Source organism: Nerophis lumbriciformis, linkage group LG03 (assembly GCF_033978685.3).
Source record: "Nerophis lumbriciformis linkage group LG03, RoL_Nlum_v2.1, whole genome shotgun sequence".
In the NCBI taxonomy this organism is placed as follows: domain Eukaryota; kingdom Metazoa; phylum Chordata; class Actinopteri; order Syngnathiformes; family Syngnathidae; genus Nerophis; species Nerophis lumbriciformis.
This window is the reverse complement of record NC_084550.2, coordinates 33,510,001-33,525,371: the sequence shown is the minus strand read 5'-3', so window position 1 is coordinate 33,525,371 and position 15,371 is coordinate 33,510,001. Positions and strand designations below refer to the sequence as shown.

The following is a 15,371-nucleotide window of genomic DNA, read 5'->3' as shown; positions in this document are numbered from 1 at the left end:
CTGCTCGCTCAGACACGCCCCCGCTCACGCTGAGCGCAGCACGCCCACGCAGCGACAAGCCTGTAGACAATCGGCAATCTGCACACCTGGGACTGATGAGGGCGAGCTGGATAAAGGACCAGTGGACCCCAGGATCCATGGGGGAACTTAGTTACCTCTTGGTGTACCGTAAGCCTTATGCTCTCACACTGTTGTTTCTCTTCCCTCCGTGATTCTGACGTCCGTGTTGCTCTCCCGCAGTGCCTTCCCGAGTCTTCCCCTTCGAGATCTCCCGTTGTTTTCCCCCCCGTGTTTTGGACTGCCTTCCTCGATTGCCGACCCTCGCCTGAACACGGATCTAGCCTCTTCTCTCCTGCCCTGGATCATCTGCCTAACCCTCAGACTGCCTTGTTCCTTCACTCTCGACACACTTCAGTTAACCTTACACATAGCCTCACACATACACACTCCTGGGTTTTTGTCACACACTCCATTTCCTTAGTTTATATATTAGTTAGTATTGTTTATTATTATTATTATTATTATATATATTGACTATATATATATATATATATATATAAAAACCCTGTTTCCATATGAGTTGGGAAATTATGTTAGATGTAAATATAAACGGAATACAATGATTTGCAAATCCTTTTCAACCCATATTCAGTTGAATATGCTACAAAGGCAACATATTTGATGTTCAAACTCATAAACTTTATTTATTTTTTTGCAAATAATAATTAACTTAGAATTTCATGGCTGCAACACGTGCCAAAGTAGTTGGGAAAGGGCATGTTCACCACTGTGTTACATGGCCTTTCCTTTTAACAACACTCAGTAAACGTTTGGGAACTGAGGAGACACATTTTTTACGCTTCTCAGGTGGAATTCTTTCCCATTCTTGCTTGATGTACAGCTTAAGTTGTTCAACAGTCCGGGGGTCTCCGTTGTGCTATTTTAGGCTTCATAATGCGCCACACATTTTCAATGGGAGACAGGTCTCGACTACAGGCAGGCCAGTCTAGTACCCGCACTCTTTTACTATGAAGCCACGTTGATGTAACACGCGGCTTGGCATTGTCTTGCTGAAATAAGCAGGGGCGTTCATGGTAACGTTGCTTGGATGGCAACATATGTTGCTCCATAACCTGTATGTACCTTTCAGCATTAATGGCGCCTTCACAGATGTGTTAGTTACCCATGTCTTGGGCACTAATACACCCCCATATCATCACAGATGCTGGCTTTTCAACTTTGCGCCTATAACAATCCGGATGGTTCTTTTCCTCTTTGGTCCGGAGGACACGACGTCCACAGTTTCCAAAAACAATTTGAAATGTGGACTCGTCAGACCACAGAACACTTGTCCACTTTATATCAGTCCATCTTAGATGAGCTCAGGCCCAGCAAAGCCGACGGCGTTTCTGGGTGTTGTTGATGAACAGTTTTCGCCTTGCATCGGAGAGTTTTAACTTGCACTTACAGATGTAGCGACCAACTGTAGTTACTGACAGTGGGTTTTTGAAGTGTTCCTGAGCCCATGTGGTGATATCCTTTACACACTGATGTCGCTTGTTGATGCAGTACAGCCTGAGGGATCGAAGGTCACGGGCTTAGCTGCTTACGTGCAGTGATTTCTCCAGATTCTCTGAACCCTTTGATGATATTACGGAGCGTAGATGGTGAAATCCCTAAATTCCTTGCATTAGCTGGTTGAGAAAGGTTTTTCTTAAACTGTTCAACAATTTGCTCACGCATTTGTCGACAAAGTGGTGACCCTCGCCCCATCCTTGTTTGTGAATGACTGAGCATTTCATGGAATCTACTTTTTATACCCAATCATGGCACCCACCTGTTCCCAATTAGCCTGTTCACCTGTGGGATGTTCCAAATAAGTCTTTGATGAGCATTCCTCAACTTTATCAGTATTTATTGCCACCTTTCCCAACTTCTTTGTCACGTGTTGCTGGCATCAAATTCTAAAGTTAATGATTATTTGCAAAATAATTGTTGTCATCTCCCTTTAGTCAAACACAACACCTTTATTTGTTTACTTACTACTAAAAGACAAGTTGTCTAGTATGTTCACGATTGTATTTAGTGTCAACATTGTTCTTTAAAAGCAATAAGAAACATGTTTAATGTACTCTAATATCATCTATTAATTTAAAGCCAATAATGGTTCCTTTTATTTTGAAAAGTATCCAAATACTGAACATTCTGGTACGGGCATCAGCACAACTCCACCCAGCAGAGGACAATCATCAAAGCAAAATGTCGTGTAAGAGTCTCAGAATGTGCCAAGTATGAACTGAGTATGCCAGTACGTGTGACAAGCATTCCGTGACTCATTGCTAGGCAACACCAGGAACAGCTAGGAGGATCCTGTTTAAACAGCGTGTAGAGGTCGGGCCAGTCTGGCGACATGCATACACACACACTTACACACACTAGCATACATGTGGCCTCTGCAGAAAGAGAGTCCAATAGCGTCTAATAATCTAATAAAACATCCACCAGGAAATTGTTCGGATAGGATAGGTCTTTATTGTCATTGCACAAGTACAACGAATCTTTGTTTTCAACACAAACCCGTTCAAGATTAGACAAACAAACAGTGCACAGGGTTACAGAACAGGAACGCTGATGGGTCGCCACGAGGCGGCCCGTAAAAGGTGGGAAAAAGGTAAAACACTGGGGAAGAAGATGAGTAAAAAAATACAATCTAGACTGGGCTCCTAAGGGGGCCCAGTCTGGAGTAGGAAAAAAACCTCCATGCCATGCACACATAAACATGTTACATATAATCACGACAACTCGCAACAGAGGTGCGGGGAGTCGGGGTCCATGGAGGTCGACTGCTGCTATGAAGCGCTGCCAGCCGCCGTCTATCACTACGAAGGGGAATCAAGCGGTGGTGAAGGCGTGGGGTGGGGGAGGGTGTGTGTGTGTGTGTATGTATATGCCCATTGTCTTGGGTGTGTTGATGAAGTGTCCATAGGCCTGGGGCCGTTCTGCATGCAAGCAAAAGTTCGACTCCAGGTGTCGTTGAGGAGGGAGGGAGGTCAAAAGCGTCCATCATTGAGGTGTCCTCGGGGATGTTTTCAGAACAGCCTGCTCCTGCGTCAAGGCCATTTGAGGGAGTCTAATCATAGATTAGGATTTTTGTTTTTCCGCGAGCAGACATTACAATGGCTTGTCTGTTCTATTCGTCCATGCTGGCCCTCATGTCCAATTTTTCCCTTTCAACCAGCCTTTCCAAAATGTGATCCATCTTGCGATTCAGTTCAGAAATCGCCCCAGTCTGTGATCCCACAGCCCGGCCCAAACGTTCCATTGCGACGAACAGCCTTTGGGCTCCTTGAGTGGCTGCTATCGCCTTACGAATTTGACGATACACCAGAGCAATGCCCAGCCCAATCAGCAGGTGCCCCGCGATCACGGTTCCAAATAGGTAGATGTCTTCCATGTCTTCCAAATTGTTAACCTCTCTGTTAATAAAAACTACATTGACTCAGCAGGGGGTCACAACAATGTTGTCTTACTACCTGTGGGAACAGGTGCCCGCTCATTTCCTGCAATAATCCTGGTCCTGGTGTTCCCCCCCAGTCAGTGAGTCCTTTTTAGGACATGGACACAGTTTTTACACAGAAATCTACAGAAGCCTGTTAATATAGATGTCCTTGGAGTGAATAAGCCCCAATGCAGCTATTAATATCCCCTTTAGTGAGCCCACCCCCTTTTCCACTCCACAGTGGACCCAGCTCAGCAGGGGACGTTTTGGCAAATACTGCAGGTCCAAAACATGTTCGTGCTTGAACACTCGACTACAGTCACGTACACATATGACTTTACATATGTGGACTCCTAGAAGGTCCCATGCTGGATCCAAAGTAGGGTCGTCCCGATACCAATATTGTGGTACCGGTACCAAAATGTATTTTGCTACTTTTCAATACTTTTCTAAATAAAAGGGGACCACAAAAAATTGCATTATTGTCTTTATTTTTTAAGAAAAAAATCTTTGGGTAAATGAAACATATGTTTATTATTGTAATTTAGTCCTTAAATAAAATAGTGAACATACTAGACAACTTGTCTTTTAGTAGTAAGTAAACAAACAAAGGCTCCTAATTAGTCTGCTGACGTATGCAGTAACATATTGTGTCATTTATACACCTATTATTTTGTACACATTATGAAGGACAAACTGTAAAAATGTATCATTAATCTACTTGTTCGTTTATTGTTAATATCTGCTTATTTTCTGTTTTAACATGTTCTATCTACACTTCTGTTAAAATGTAATAATCACTTATTCTTCTCTTCTTTGATACTTTACATTAGTTTTGGATGATACCACACATTTAGGTATGGATCTGATACCAAGTAGTTACAGGATCATACATTGGTTATATTCAAAGTCCTCATGTGTTCATGGACATAATTCCTGACTTCATAAACATAATATGAATTTTTTTTAAAGGAAAAAAGATTTTGTGACAATAAAAAATATCAATGTAATCATAGTAGCATTGACTAGATACGCTCCTGTACTTGGTATCATTACAGTGGATGTCAGGTGTAGATCCACCCATGGCGTTTGTATACATTGTGACGCCGGTGAGCTATTGTATCCTCCTACGGTGTGTAGTGAAGCATGTTTAGCTATTCCTCGTGCTGCAGTGATAATGTTACTTGTAAGAAACGTACTTTACTTGTCGCCATGGACACGAGGATTAGTGATTTAAAAGTAGCTAAAACACTGCCGACTGCGGATGGACGTTAGCCGCGAGCTAGCATGCCATGTCTTAAAGCAGCTCTTCCTGAGGGTGTTTCAGTGTTATAACTTCACCTTTATCGTCAGTTTTTAGACCAAAATGCGTCTGCTTGTAAGTACTCTGTGTGTGCGCGCTGCCGAACATGCTCCTCTGCTTGTTTGTAGCGGTAGAAAATGGATAGATGTACTTTATAATACCCATTCATTTTCAATGGGGGGAAATTCCTGGTAATTCCAGGTAATCAGGGAAATTTCCAAACCGTGCTGGCTTGAATATCCAGGGTGAGTAGAGTGTGTGGATGTTGGAACGGTTCAAATCGGATGAGAAATGTGGGATATGGAGTCGATTGTATATTTCCCATTCATTGTCAATGGGGAGAAAATTACCGGGAATTTGGGGAAAGCAAAACATGTTATATAATATATATATATATTTTATATATAAAAATATACATATATAAATAAATAAATAAATAAATAAATATATATATATATATTTATTTTTTTTTTAATATATATATAATATATCCATCCATCCATTTTCTACCCCTTGTCCCTTTTGGGGTCGCGGGGGGTGCTGGAGCCTATCTCAGCTACATTCGGGCGGAAGGTATGTATATAATATATGTATATATATATATACACATAAATAAATAAATAAATATATATTTATTTTTATATATACATAAATAAATATATATATATATATATATATATATATATATATATATATATATAAATATATATATAAAATTGTGGGCATTGCACAAGTAAGAATACATCCATTCATTTCAATGACAATTTCTTGGAAATTTGGACAATTGTGCTAAAATCGATGTTTTGAGAATTTCCTGGAAATTTGAGGAACACCGGGAACTTTTGAAAATATCGATTTTTGCACAATTGTCCTAGATGATATGATATGGTGTTGGATTTTTTCGAATCGGTTGAAAAATGTTGACATACTAACAGTTTAAATTGAGAATAGGTATTTCGGAATTCCTGGAATTTCGGGAAAACAGGTAATTTGTACGGGGGGAAAAAAGATATCTTCGGAAGAGTAGCATGTGTAGATGGTCGAAAGGTCGGAATCGGGTAATTAGGGCATTCCACAACTAAGAATACGTCCATTCATTTGAATGGGGAATTTCCTGGAAATTTGGGAAAACAGCGAATTTGCACGAACAAAATCAGGTGAGGAATGTGGGTCTTGCTAAGTTTTGCAGCTGAATATTGATAAATAGATGTTTTTTTGGGGGCATTCACACAATTATGGTGGATCATACTAAAATCTAAGAAGAGAGTGTAGTTATAAAATACATATAAATAATATCAAAATCTATTGTGAATACAATAGAAAAAATGACATACTCAGCAGATATTTGCCACAGTAATTATACTGCACAATCCATTGCGTACAGCTCTGGGGACAAACTGTACACACAGTTTAAAGCAATGACAAAACCATTGTCATGTCACATAAGAGAGTAATAAGCATAATTAATAGAGCTAATTATCATGACTCAACAAATTATTCACGAACGCACTGATTTTAAAATGACATTCTCCAGAAGATTCCATCTGAACCAGTAAGGGATTTGTGTGCCTTAGGGTTTTTCCCGCTACCAATTTGGTTGTATTTCCATACTTTTCAAAATAAAGGCGACCACAAAACATGCCATTATTGACTTTATTGTAAGAGAAAATCTTTTGATACATGAAATTTCTTATTGCAATCAAAGAACAATTTTGGCATTGAATAAGATAGTGAACATACTAGAACATTTATTTTTAGCTCCTAATTTGGCTGTTGACACATGCAAAAAATCGATGTAATGTAGTAAATCGACTACCGTATTTTTCGGACTATAAGTCGCAGTGCGACTTACATATGTTTTTTTCCTTTTTTATTATGCATTTTGGGCAGGTGCGACTTATACTCCGGTGCGACTAATACTCCGAAATATACGGTACATACGGCTCTTGTACTTGATGGTTGTATCCCCCCTTTTGTTTGCATTCAGGAGTGCTCGCTTGCCGTTAGCATGTTTAGCTATTCCTTGTCCTGCAGTGATAATGGTACATGTAAGAAACAAAGCTTATTTGTCGCCATGGAGGCGAGGATTAGTGATTTAAGAAGTAATTAAAACACCGCAGAGAGAAGTTAGCTATGATTTAAAGCAGTCAGTGTTTATTGGGTCACCTGTATCGTAAGTTTTGAAGCCAAAATGCGTCCATTCTCCACCATGTTTCCGCTTGTAAGTGCTCCGTGCGTCTAATATGTGCCTATATTTCCACACACCTCAATGGCGATGAAAAAAAAAAAGACTAATATTTTTCAAAGGCAGTATAATAATAATAATAATATATTTTTTTGGTAAAAAGCACTTTACATTGAGTAACAACCTCAAAGTGATATAGTGTATTAAAAAAATAAAAAATAATAATAAAATAAAGCCTAATAGCTAGAACTAGTATGCATACATCTAAAAAAAGCTTTTTTAAAAAGAAGGGTTTTTAAGCCTTTTTAAAAAGCATCCACAGTCTGTGATGCCCTCAGGTGGTCAGGGAGAGCATTCCACAGACTGGGAGCGGCGGAGCAGAAAGCCCACTATAGTACCTTTGTTACTTCATTAGTACCTTAGTTACTTCATTAGTACCAGTGTACTATGTGTACACAAAAGGTGCTCTATGCAAAATGCACTGTATATATTTTGTACTGCTTATAATTTTTAAATAAATGGAAAAATAAAGGGCACATCTGCAAAATAAGGTGATTAAATACATGGTTGTGGTTAAAAAAAATAATCTTTGTAGCAATGGATGGAAATCACAATGGACATATAAAAAATGGATTATTAATTATAAATTGGAGAAATTTACTTCATACTGGGAAAACTGGGTCAATTATGTCATGAATGATTGTACTGCTTAAAAAAATATAATAAAATTTTATTTTTTAATTTAAAAAATAAAGATTACTCCCTATATATATATATATATATATATATATATATATATATATATATATATATATATATATATATATATCTGTTTATATTGTTTTTATTTTATTTCTGATTATTATTATTATTATTAATGTATTATTATTTCTTTTTTGTTTATTTAATTGATGTATTTGTAGATACTCCTTAGTTTTTTTGCTGTTTCTTTCTTTTTTGGGTGGGGGCGTGGGTGGTATGGTTGGGATATAAATAAAAAATATTTTGACATTTAGAGCAGACAACATATATGATGTATGTGATTATGATGTAATGGATAGGAATGTCTGATGCTAGATGTCAATAAAAAATACAAAAAAATCTAACGTAATACAGAGATCCCCATGAGCAAAATGGTCACTGGCTGCCACGCCCCCTGCAGAGACACGCCCACATTTTTCAACCAATTTAGCTTGTATTTACACACTTAAAAAATAAAAAAAACGTGCACCAGATTATGTCGTGGTTCGACTCACCACCCTAAAATTACAGCGGGTGTTTTGTGAAGCTGTGTGAGAAATTTCAAATCAATCCAGCTCATGACGTTTCAAATAGGGAAAAAACAACAACTGATGGGTTACCTTTTGAGGAGCATTGATGACGCCTGTGTTGTACCCGAACTGCAGGGAGCCGATGACGGCGGCCCCCACGCACAACATCAAGGGGAAGGTAATTTTCTGCAAGGGAAGAGAGACAGGAAGTGATGTCAGTGCCTGATTGGAGTTAAGAAGGACGTGTAAAAAGGTATCGATATGCCCATTTTTTTTAGTAGGATTTGGTCATTTGATGATTAAAAACACCGTAAAAGTTACGTTTGCCCGCGTATCGTTGTGTAACGATAAAGGACACGAAAGCTTTTTTTGACTGACTAGGACTGCAAAATAAGCCACAATGGGGCCAAAGAAAATGGCAAGTGCCAGTACTTTGATTAAAAAAAGGAGAAAAACAATATTAAATAAAGAAATATAACTCCTGCCCTCCCTGTCTGCTCATCACTGTCTTTGCCAAAAAGAGTCTTCAATATAGAACAGGGGTCGGCAACCAAAAATGTTGAAAGAGCCATATTGGACCAGAAATAAAAATAAAAAAAATCAGTCTGGAGCCGCAAAAACTTATGAATCTTATATAAGTCTTATAATGAAGGCAATATATTATACAAGTGATTATATTAGCTATATTAGCCTACTATCAAAATGACTTTAAAAGTCTTATATAAGTGTTATAATGAAGGCAACACATGATGTAAGTGTCTATATTAGCTATAATAGCCTACTATCAAAATGACTTTAAAAGTCTTAAATAAGTCTTATAATGAAGACAACACATGATCTAAGTGTCTATATTGGCTATAATAGCCTACTATCAAAATGACTTTAAAAGTCTTATATAAGTGTTATAATGAAGACAACACATGATGTAAGTGTCTATATTAGCTATAATAGCCTACTATCAAAATGACTTTAAAAGTCGTATATAAGTCTTATAATGAAGGCAACGCATGATGTAAGTGTCTATATTAGCTGTAATAGCCTACTATCAAAATGACTTTAAAAGTCTTATATCAGTGTTATAATGTAGACAACACATGATGTAAGTGTCTATATTAGCTATATTAGCCTACTATCAAAATGACTTTAAAAGTCTTATATCAGTGTTATAATGAAGACAACACATGATGTAAGTGTCTATATTAGCTTACTATCAAAATTACTTTAAAAGTCTTATAATGAAGACATCACATGATGTAAGTGTATATATTAGCTATATTAGCCTACTATCAAAATGACTGTGTGTCAGCTGACACAAATCTTCGTTGACAGAAATGTTGAAATGTAATATTTATTCTACACATTTTTACATTGGAAAACATTAGTGATGTTACTAATGTTACATTAGTAGCATATTAAACTTCTCAGAGGGTGAGATAACTCCTGGAAATGACTGTCTTAGAATGACCAAAGGTATAGATGTGTGTGTCCAAGTTAAAAGAAACATCTTCTTCTAATGGATTTATTACAATCTTTGCAAGCTGGGTAACGTTTGCTGTGGTCTGGAACAACATGGCGCACTAACAACTATCAGCAATGCAGCCAATATTACATACAGATAATGTGTCATGAGACATCCACTTATAAATGAAATACACAGAGGACATAAGTAAAGGAAATTAAATTTGCTCAAATATATCTACAAACGAGGCATAATGATGCAATATGTACGTACAGCTAGCCTAAATAGCATGCTAGCATGGATTAGCTTGCAGTCGTGCACTGACCAAATATGCCTGATTAGCACTCCGCACAAGTCAATAACATCAACAAAGCTCACCTTTGTGCATTCACGCACAGTATAAAAGGTTTGGTGGACAAAATGAGACAAAGGGAGTGGCATAAAACACGTCTTTCTTTGGCAGCATCAGAGAAAGTTGTACTTGTAAACAAAGTACGGTGAGTTCAAGGACCACCGAAACTAGTAGGACAAAACGGCGCTCATCAGTGAAGCATGTTTGACATTAACAGTGGGATTGCTAACAATTATGTTTGTGTCATGTGTGTTCTTGTAAAGAAACCATATTAAAACTATAAATATATTTTTCTATTTTCATACATTTTTGAAAAAGCTCCAAGGAGCCACTAGGGCGGCACTAAAGAGCTGCATGTGGCTCTAGAGCCGTGGGATTGATTGAAACTTGTATCAGTAGATTGCACAGTACAGTACATATTTCGTACAATTGACCACTAAATGGTAACACCCCAATAAGTTTTTCAACTTATTATCATGGTATAGAAGGATATCGAAGAAAGTGATAATAAATGTTTATCTATCCATTAATTGGCCGTGTATACTTATTTGACATTGTTTTATGCATGTACAACTATGGTTATTCTCTATAAAATGTGTTTAGTGGTAATATTTTATTGGATTTACATGATTTCTTATGGGGAAGAGTGCCTCAGTTTTTTCATTATCTGTCACATGTACTCTGCAGAGTGAATGCGTAACCAATACTAATCATGCGGTTAAATTGATCCACGGGCTACACCGAAACCCGCACAATAAGGGGTATGTTACGCAACACAAAGTCCTATTTGTTTCTTAAAGCGTGTGTGGTTGGATGACTCTGAGCAGAGGTCAACGTATCTCCACAAACAACAGATGGGCGCTACGAACAGCTCCAAGGGGAACCTCCAGACTGCTATACATCTTCTTCGCCGACATAAAGCTCAGTAGAGTCGAGCGGCTTAGAGCGTATTCTCCGCATAACATAAATTTAATCAATCACAGTGGAGAACGTCACCTTTCATTTCCTGCTCTCAGACTGGAAAACGAGGGCTCCAGGCACCGTTGGTCACAGTTTTGGAGAATAGCTGTTATGTTATACCTTTTTAAACCAAAGGCTACACACTGATGGTACCTCCGAGCAACTTTATTTGGTACATGGTGTCATGATAAGTGTGACCAGTAGATGGCAGTCACACATAAGAGATACGTTGACTGCAGAAAAAATATGATATTTCATTGAAAATATAGAACATCACACACGGCTCTTAAAAATCCGTCAAAATAATTTAGTAGGACTTTGGTAAGCTACGAAGCTGCACCGCTTGATGGATTGTCGGAGCATTACGCACTGTGCTTCAACATACAATATGTGTGTATAAGGACCCCAAAATATCACCTCTTAGGAGACATTATGGCTACTAGTCAGACGTACTGGGCTTCAACATACGGTATTACTATGGTGTGTGTATAAGGACCCCAAAATGTCACCTCTTAGGAGACATTATGGCTACCATAGTCAGACGTACTGTGCTTCAACATACGGTATTACTATGGTGTGTGTATAAGGACCCCAGAATGTCACCTCTTAAAAGATATTATGGCTACCATAGTCAGACGTACTGTGCTTCAACATACGGTATTACTATGGTGTGTGTATAAGGACCCCAGAATGTCACCTCTTAGAAGATATTATGGCTACCATAGTCAGACGTACTGTGCTTCAACATATGGTATTACTATGGTGTGTGTATAAGGACCCCAAAATGGCACCTATTAGGAGACATTATGGCTACCATAGTCAGACGTACTGTGCTTCAACATACGGTATTACTATGGTGTGTGTATAAGGACCCCAGAATGTCACCTCTTAAAAGATATTATGGCTACCATAGTCAGACGTACTGTGCTTCAACATACGGTATTACTATGGTGTGTGTATAAGGACCCCAGAATGTCACCTCTTAAAAGATATTATGGCTACCATAGTCAGACGTACTGTGCTTCAACATACGGTATTACTATGGTGTGTGTATAAGGACCCCAGAATGTCACCTCTTAGAAGATATTATGGCTACCATAGTCAGACGTACTGTGCTTCAACAAACGGTATTACTATGGTGTGTGTATAAGGACCCCAAAATGGCACATATTAGGAGACATTATGGCTACCATAGTCATGCGTACTGTGCTTCAACATACGGTATTACTATGGTGTGTGTATAAGGACCCCAAAATGTCACCTATTAGGAGACATTATGGCTACCATAGTCAGACGTACTGTGCTTCAACATACGGTATTACTATGGTGTGTGTATAAGGACCCCAGAATGTCACCTCTTAAAAGATATTATGGCTACCATAGTCAGACGTACTGTGCTTCAACATACGGTATTACTATGGTGTGTGTATAAGGACCCCAGAATGTCACCTCTTAGAAGATATTATGGCTACCATAGTCAGACGTACTGTGCTTCAACAAACGGTATTACTATGGTGTGTGTATAAGGACCCCAAAATGGCACATATTAGGAGACATTATGGCTACCATAGTCATACGTACTGTGCTTCAACATACGGTATTATTATGACGTGTGTATAAGGACCCCAAAATGGCACCTATTAGGAGACATTATGGCTACCATAGTCAGGCGTACTGTGCTTTAACATACGGTATTATTGTGGTGTGTGTATAAGGACCCCAAAATGTCACCTCTTAGGAGACATTATGGCTACCATAGTCAGATGTACTGTGCTTCAACAAACGGTATTACTATGGTGTGTGTATAAGGACCCCAAAATGGCACCTATTAGGAGACATTATGGCTACCATAGTCAGGCGTACTGTGCTTCAACAAACGGTATTACTATGGTGTGTGTATAACGACCCCAAAATTCCACCTATTAGGAGACATTATCTGACGTTTTGTTTGGCAATATTATGCAAAACCAACTTTTCTTACCTATTGGTACCTGCTGATGTGTATTTGGGATCTGCATAGGTCCCGAAAATATGCTCATGTTCGCCATTGTAGTCAATAAGCTCTTTTTTCTTTAACCTAATCCATTCATCCTATGATGTTGCCATTTCTAATATGAAGTAGCGTACAGTTCTAACTACCGGTACAACAAAGATGACGGGGAAAAAACGCTGTTGAAGTGGAGGCACGTAAATAAGACCACCCCCACAAGAGATGGAACCTCCAGACTGCTATACATCTTCTTCGCCGATGTAAAGCTCAGTAGAGCCGAGCAGCTTAGAGCGTATTCTCCGCATACCATACATTTAATAAACCACAGCGGAGAAGATTACCTTTCATTTCCTGCTCTCAGACCGGAAAAACAAGCGCTTCGGGCACCGTTGGTCGCAGTTTTGGGAATAGATGTTATGTAATACCTTTTTAAACCAAAGGCTACACACAGATGTCACCTCCAAGCAACTTTATTTGGTACATGGTGTAATGATAAGTGTGACCAGTAGATGGCAGTCACACATAAGAAATACGTGTAGACTGCAGAAAAAATGTGATATTTCATTGAGAATATAGAACATCACACACGGCTCTCAAAAATCCGTCAAAATGTTTTAGTAGGACTTTGGTAAGCTACGAAGCCGCACCGCTTGATGGATTGTCAGAGCATTATGGCTACCATAGTCAGGTGTACTGTGCTTCAACATACGGTATTACTATGGTGTGTGTGTATAAGGACCCCAAAATGTCACCTCTTAGGAGACATTATGCCTACCATAGTCAGACGTACTGTGCTTAAACATACGGTATTATTATGATGTGTGTATAAGGACCCCAAAATGTCACCTATTAAGAGACATTATCTGACGTTTTGTTTGGCAATATTATGCAAAACCAACTTTTCTTACCTATTGGTACCTCCTGATGTGTATTTGGGATCTGCATAAGTCCCGAAAATATGCGCGTGTTTGCCATTGTAGTCAATAAGCTCCTTCTTTTTCTTTAACCTAATCCATTCATCCTCCGATGTTGCCATTTCTAATATGAAGTAGCGTACAGTTCTAACTACCGGTACAGCAAACATGACGGGGAGAAAACGCTGTCGAAGTGGAGGCACGTAAATAAGACCGCTCACAAGAGATGGAACCTCCAGACTGCTATACATCTTCTTCGCCGATGTAAAGCTCAGTAGAGCCGAGCGGCTTAGAGCTTATTCTACGCATACCATAAATTTAATAAACCACAGCAGAGAATGTCACATTTCATTTCCTGCTCTCAGACCGGAAAAACGAGCACTTCGGGCACCGTTGGTCACAGTTTCGGAGAACAGATGTTATGTTATACCTTTGTACACCAAAGGCTACACCCAGATGGCACTGATTCAAAACCAACCCGTACAGTACGCACACATTCACAGAAAATAACACTCCGAACTGGGAGGTGGTGGTAGTTTGAATCAAGTCCCAGACATCCTTCAGGCTTGGAAGGTGCAACAAAATAAAAGCCCAGGCTACCGAATCTACTCAAGGCCAGTGATGCCTACCTCTGAAAAACCTGCCCATCCTTATTAAATGGTTTAAGTCGGGCCTAAAGCAAAAAAAATTATTATTTTTTTCATTTCATCCAATCTCGATTAATATCACTATTTTTATTACATTGTTTTTAACCTGCCAGTTATAAAGCGTCTTGACTAAAGAACCAATAAACTAGGGATTAGCTCAAGATATTATTAACATACTGCGTATTAACAAAGGAAATGAAATAAGAAAAGCCCAATAACAAAGGAATGAACCACTAAATCACTGTTTACATGCTTTTAAGCAGAGCTGGGCGATATGGCTGAAAACTGTTTCACAACATACGTTTTTTATATTAAATGATAAATGATAAATGGGTTGTACTTGTATAGCGCTTTTCTACCTTCAAGGTACTCAAAGCGCTTTGACACTACTTCCACATTTACCCATTCACACACACATTCACACACTGATGGAGGGAGCTGCCATGCAAGGCGCTACCAGCACCCATCAGGAGCAAGGGTGAAGTGTCTTGCTCAGGACACAACGGACATGACGAGGTTGGTACTAGGTGGGGATTGAACCAGGGACCCTCGGGTCGCGCACGGCCACTCTTCCACTGCGCCACGCCGTCCCTATATTGATCATTTGTATGACTTATTAAAGCCTGCCAATAAATACGGTAACACAATTCCCAACTTACCAAGGCTGCTGTTTATCAGCAGAGAAGGTGTCTGGTAGCCAGGTGGTAAAATAATTGCAGTGGATTTGAAGGTAGTTGCAGTTTCAAGACACTAGATGGCAGTAGCGTATAAACTATTGAACACTACACAGA

At 38.9% G+C, this 15,371-nt stretch overlaps 1 protein-coding gene across 1 annotated transcript in view; it reads right to left on the bottom strand.

The window, feature by feature from the left end:
• Nucleotides 1–15,371, bottom strand: part of slc2a1b (solute carrier family 2 member 1b) — an 89,385-nt gene that overhangs the window by 37,459 nt on the left and 36,555 nt on the right. The window contains exon 2 of the mRNA XM_061937641.1: nucleotides 8,349–8,444. Coding sequence (XP_061793625.1) covers nucleotides 8,349–8,444 — 96 coding nt within the window. The remainder of the gene's footprint in view (nucleotides 1–8,348; nucleotides 8,445–15,371) is intronic.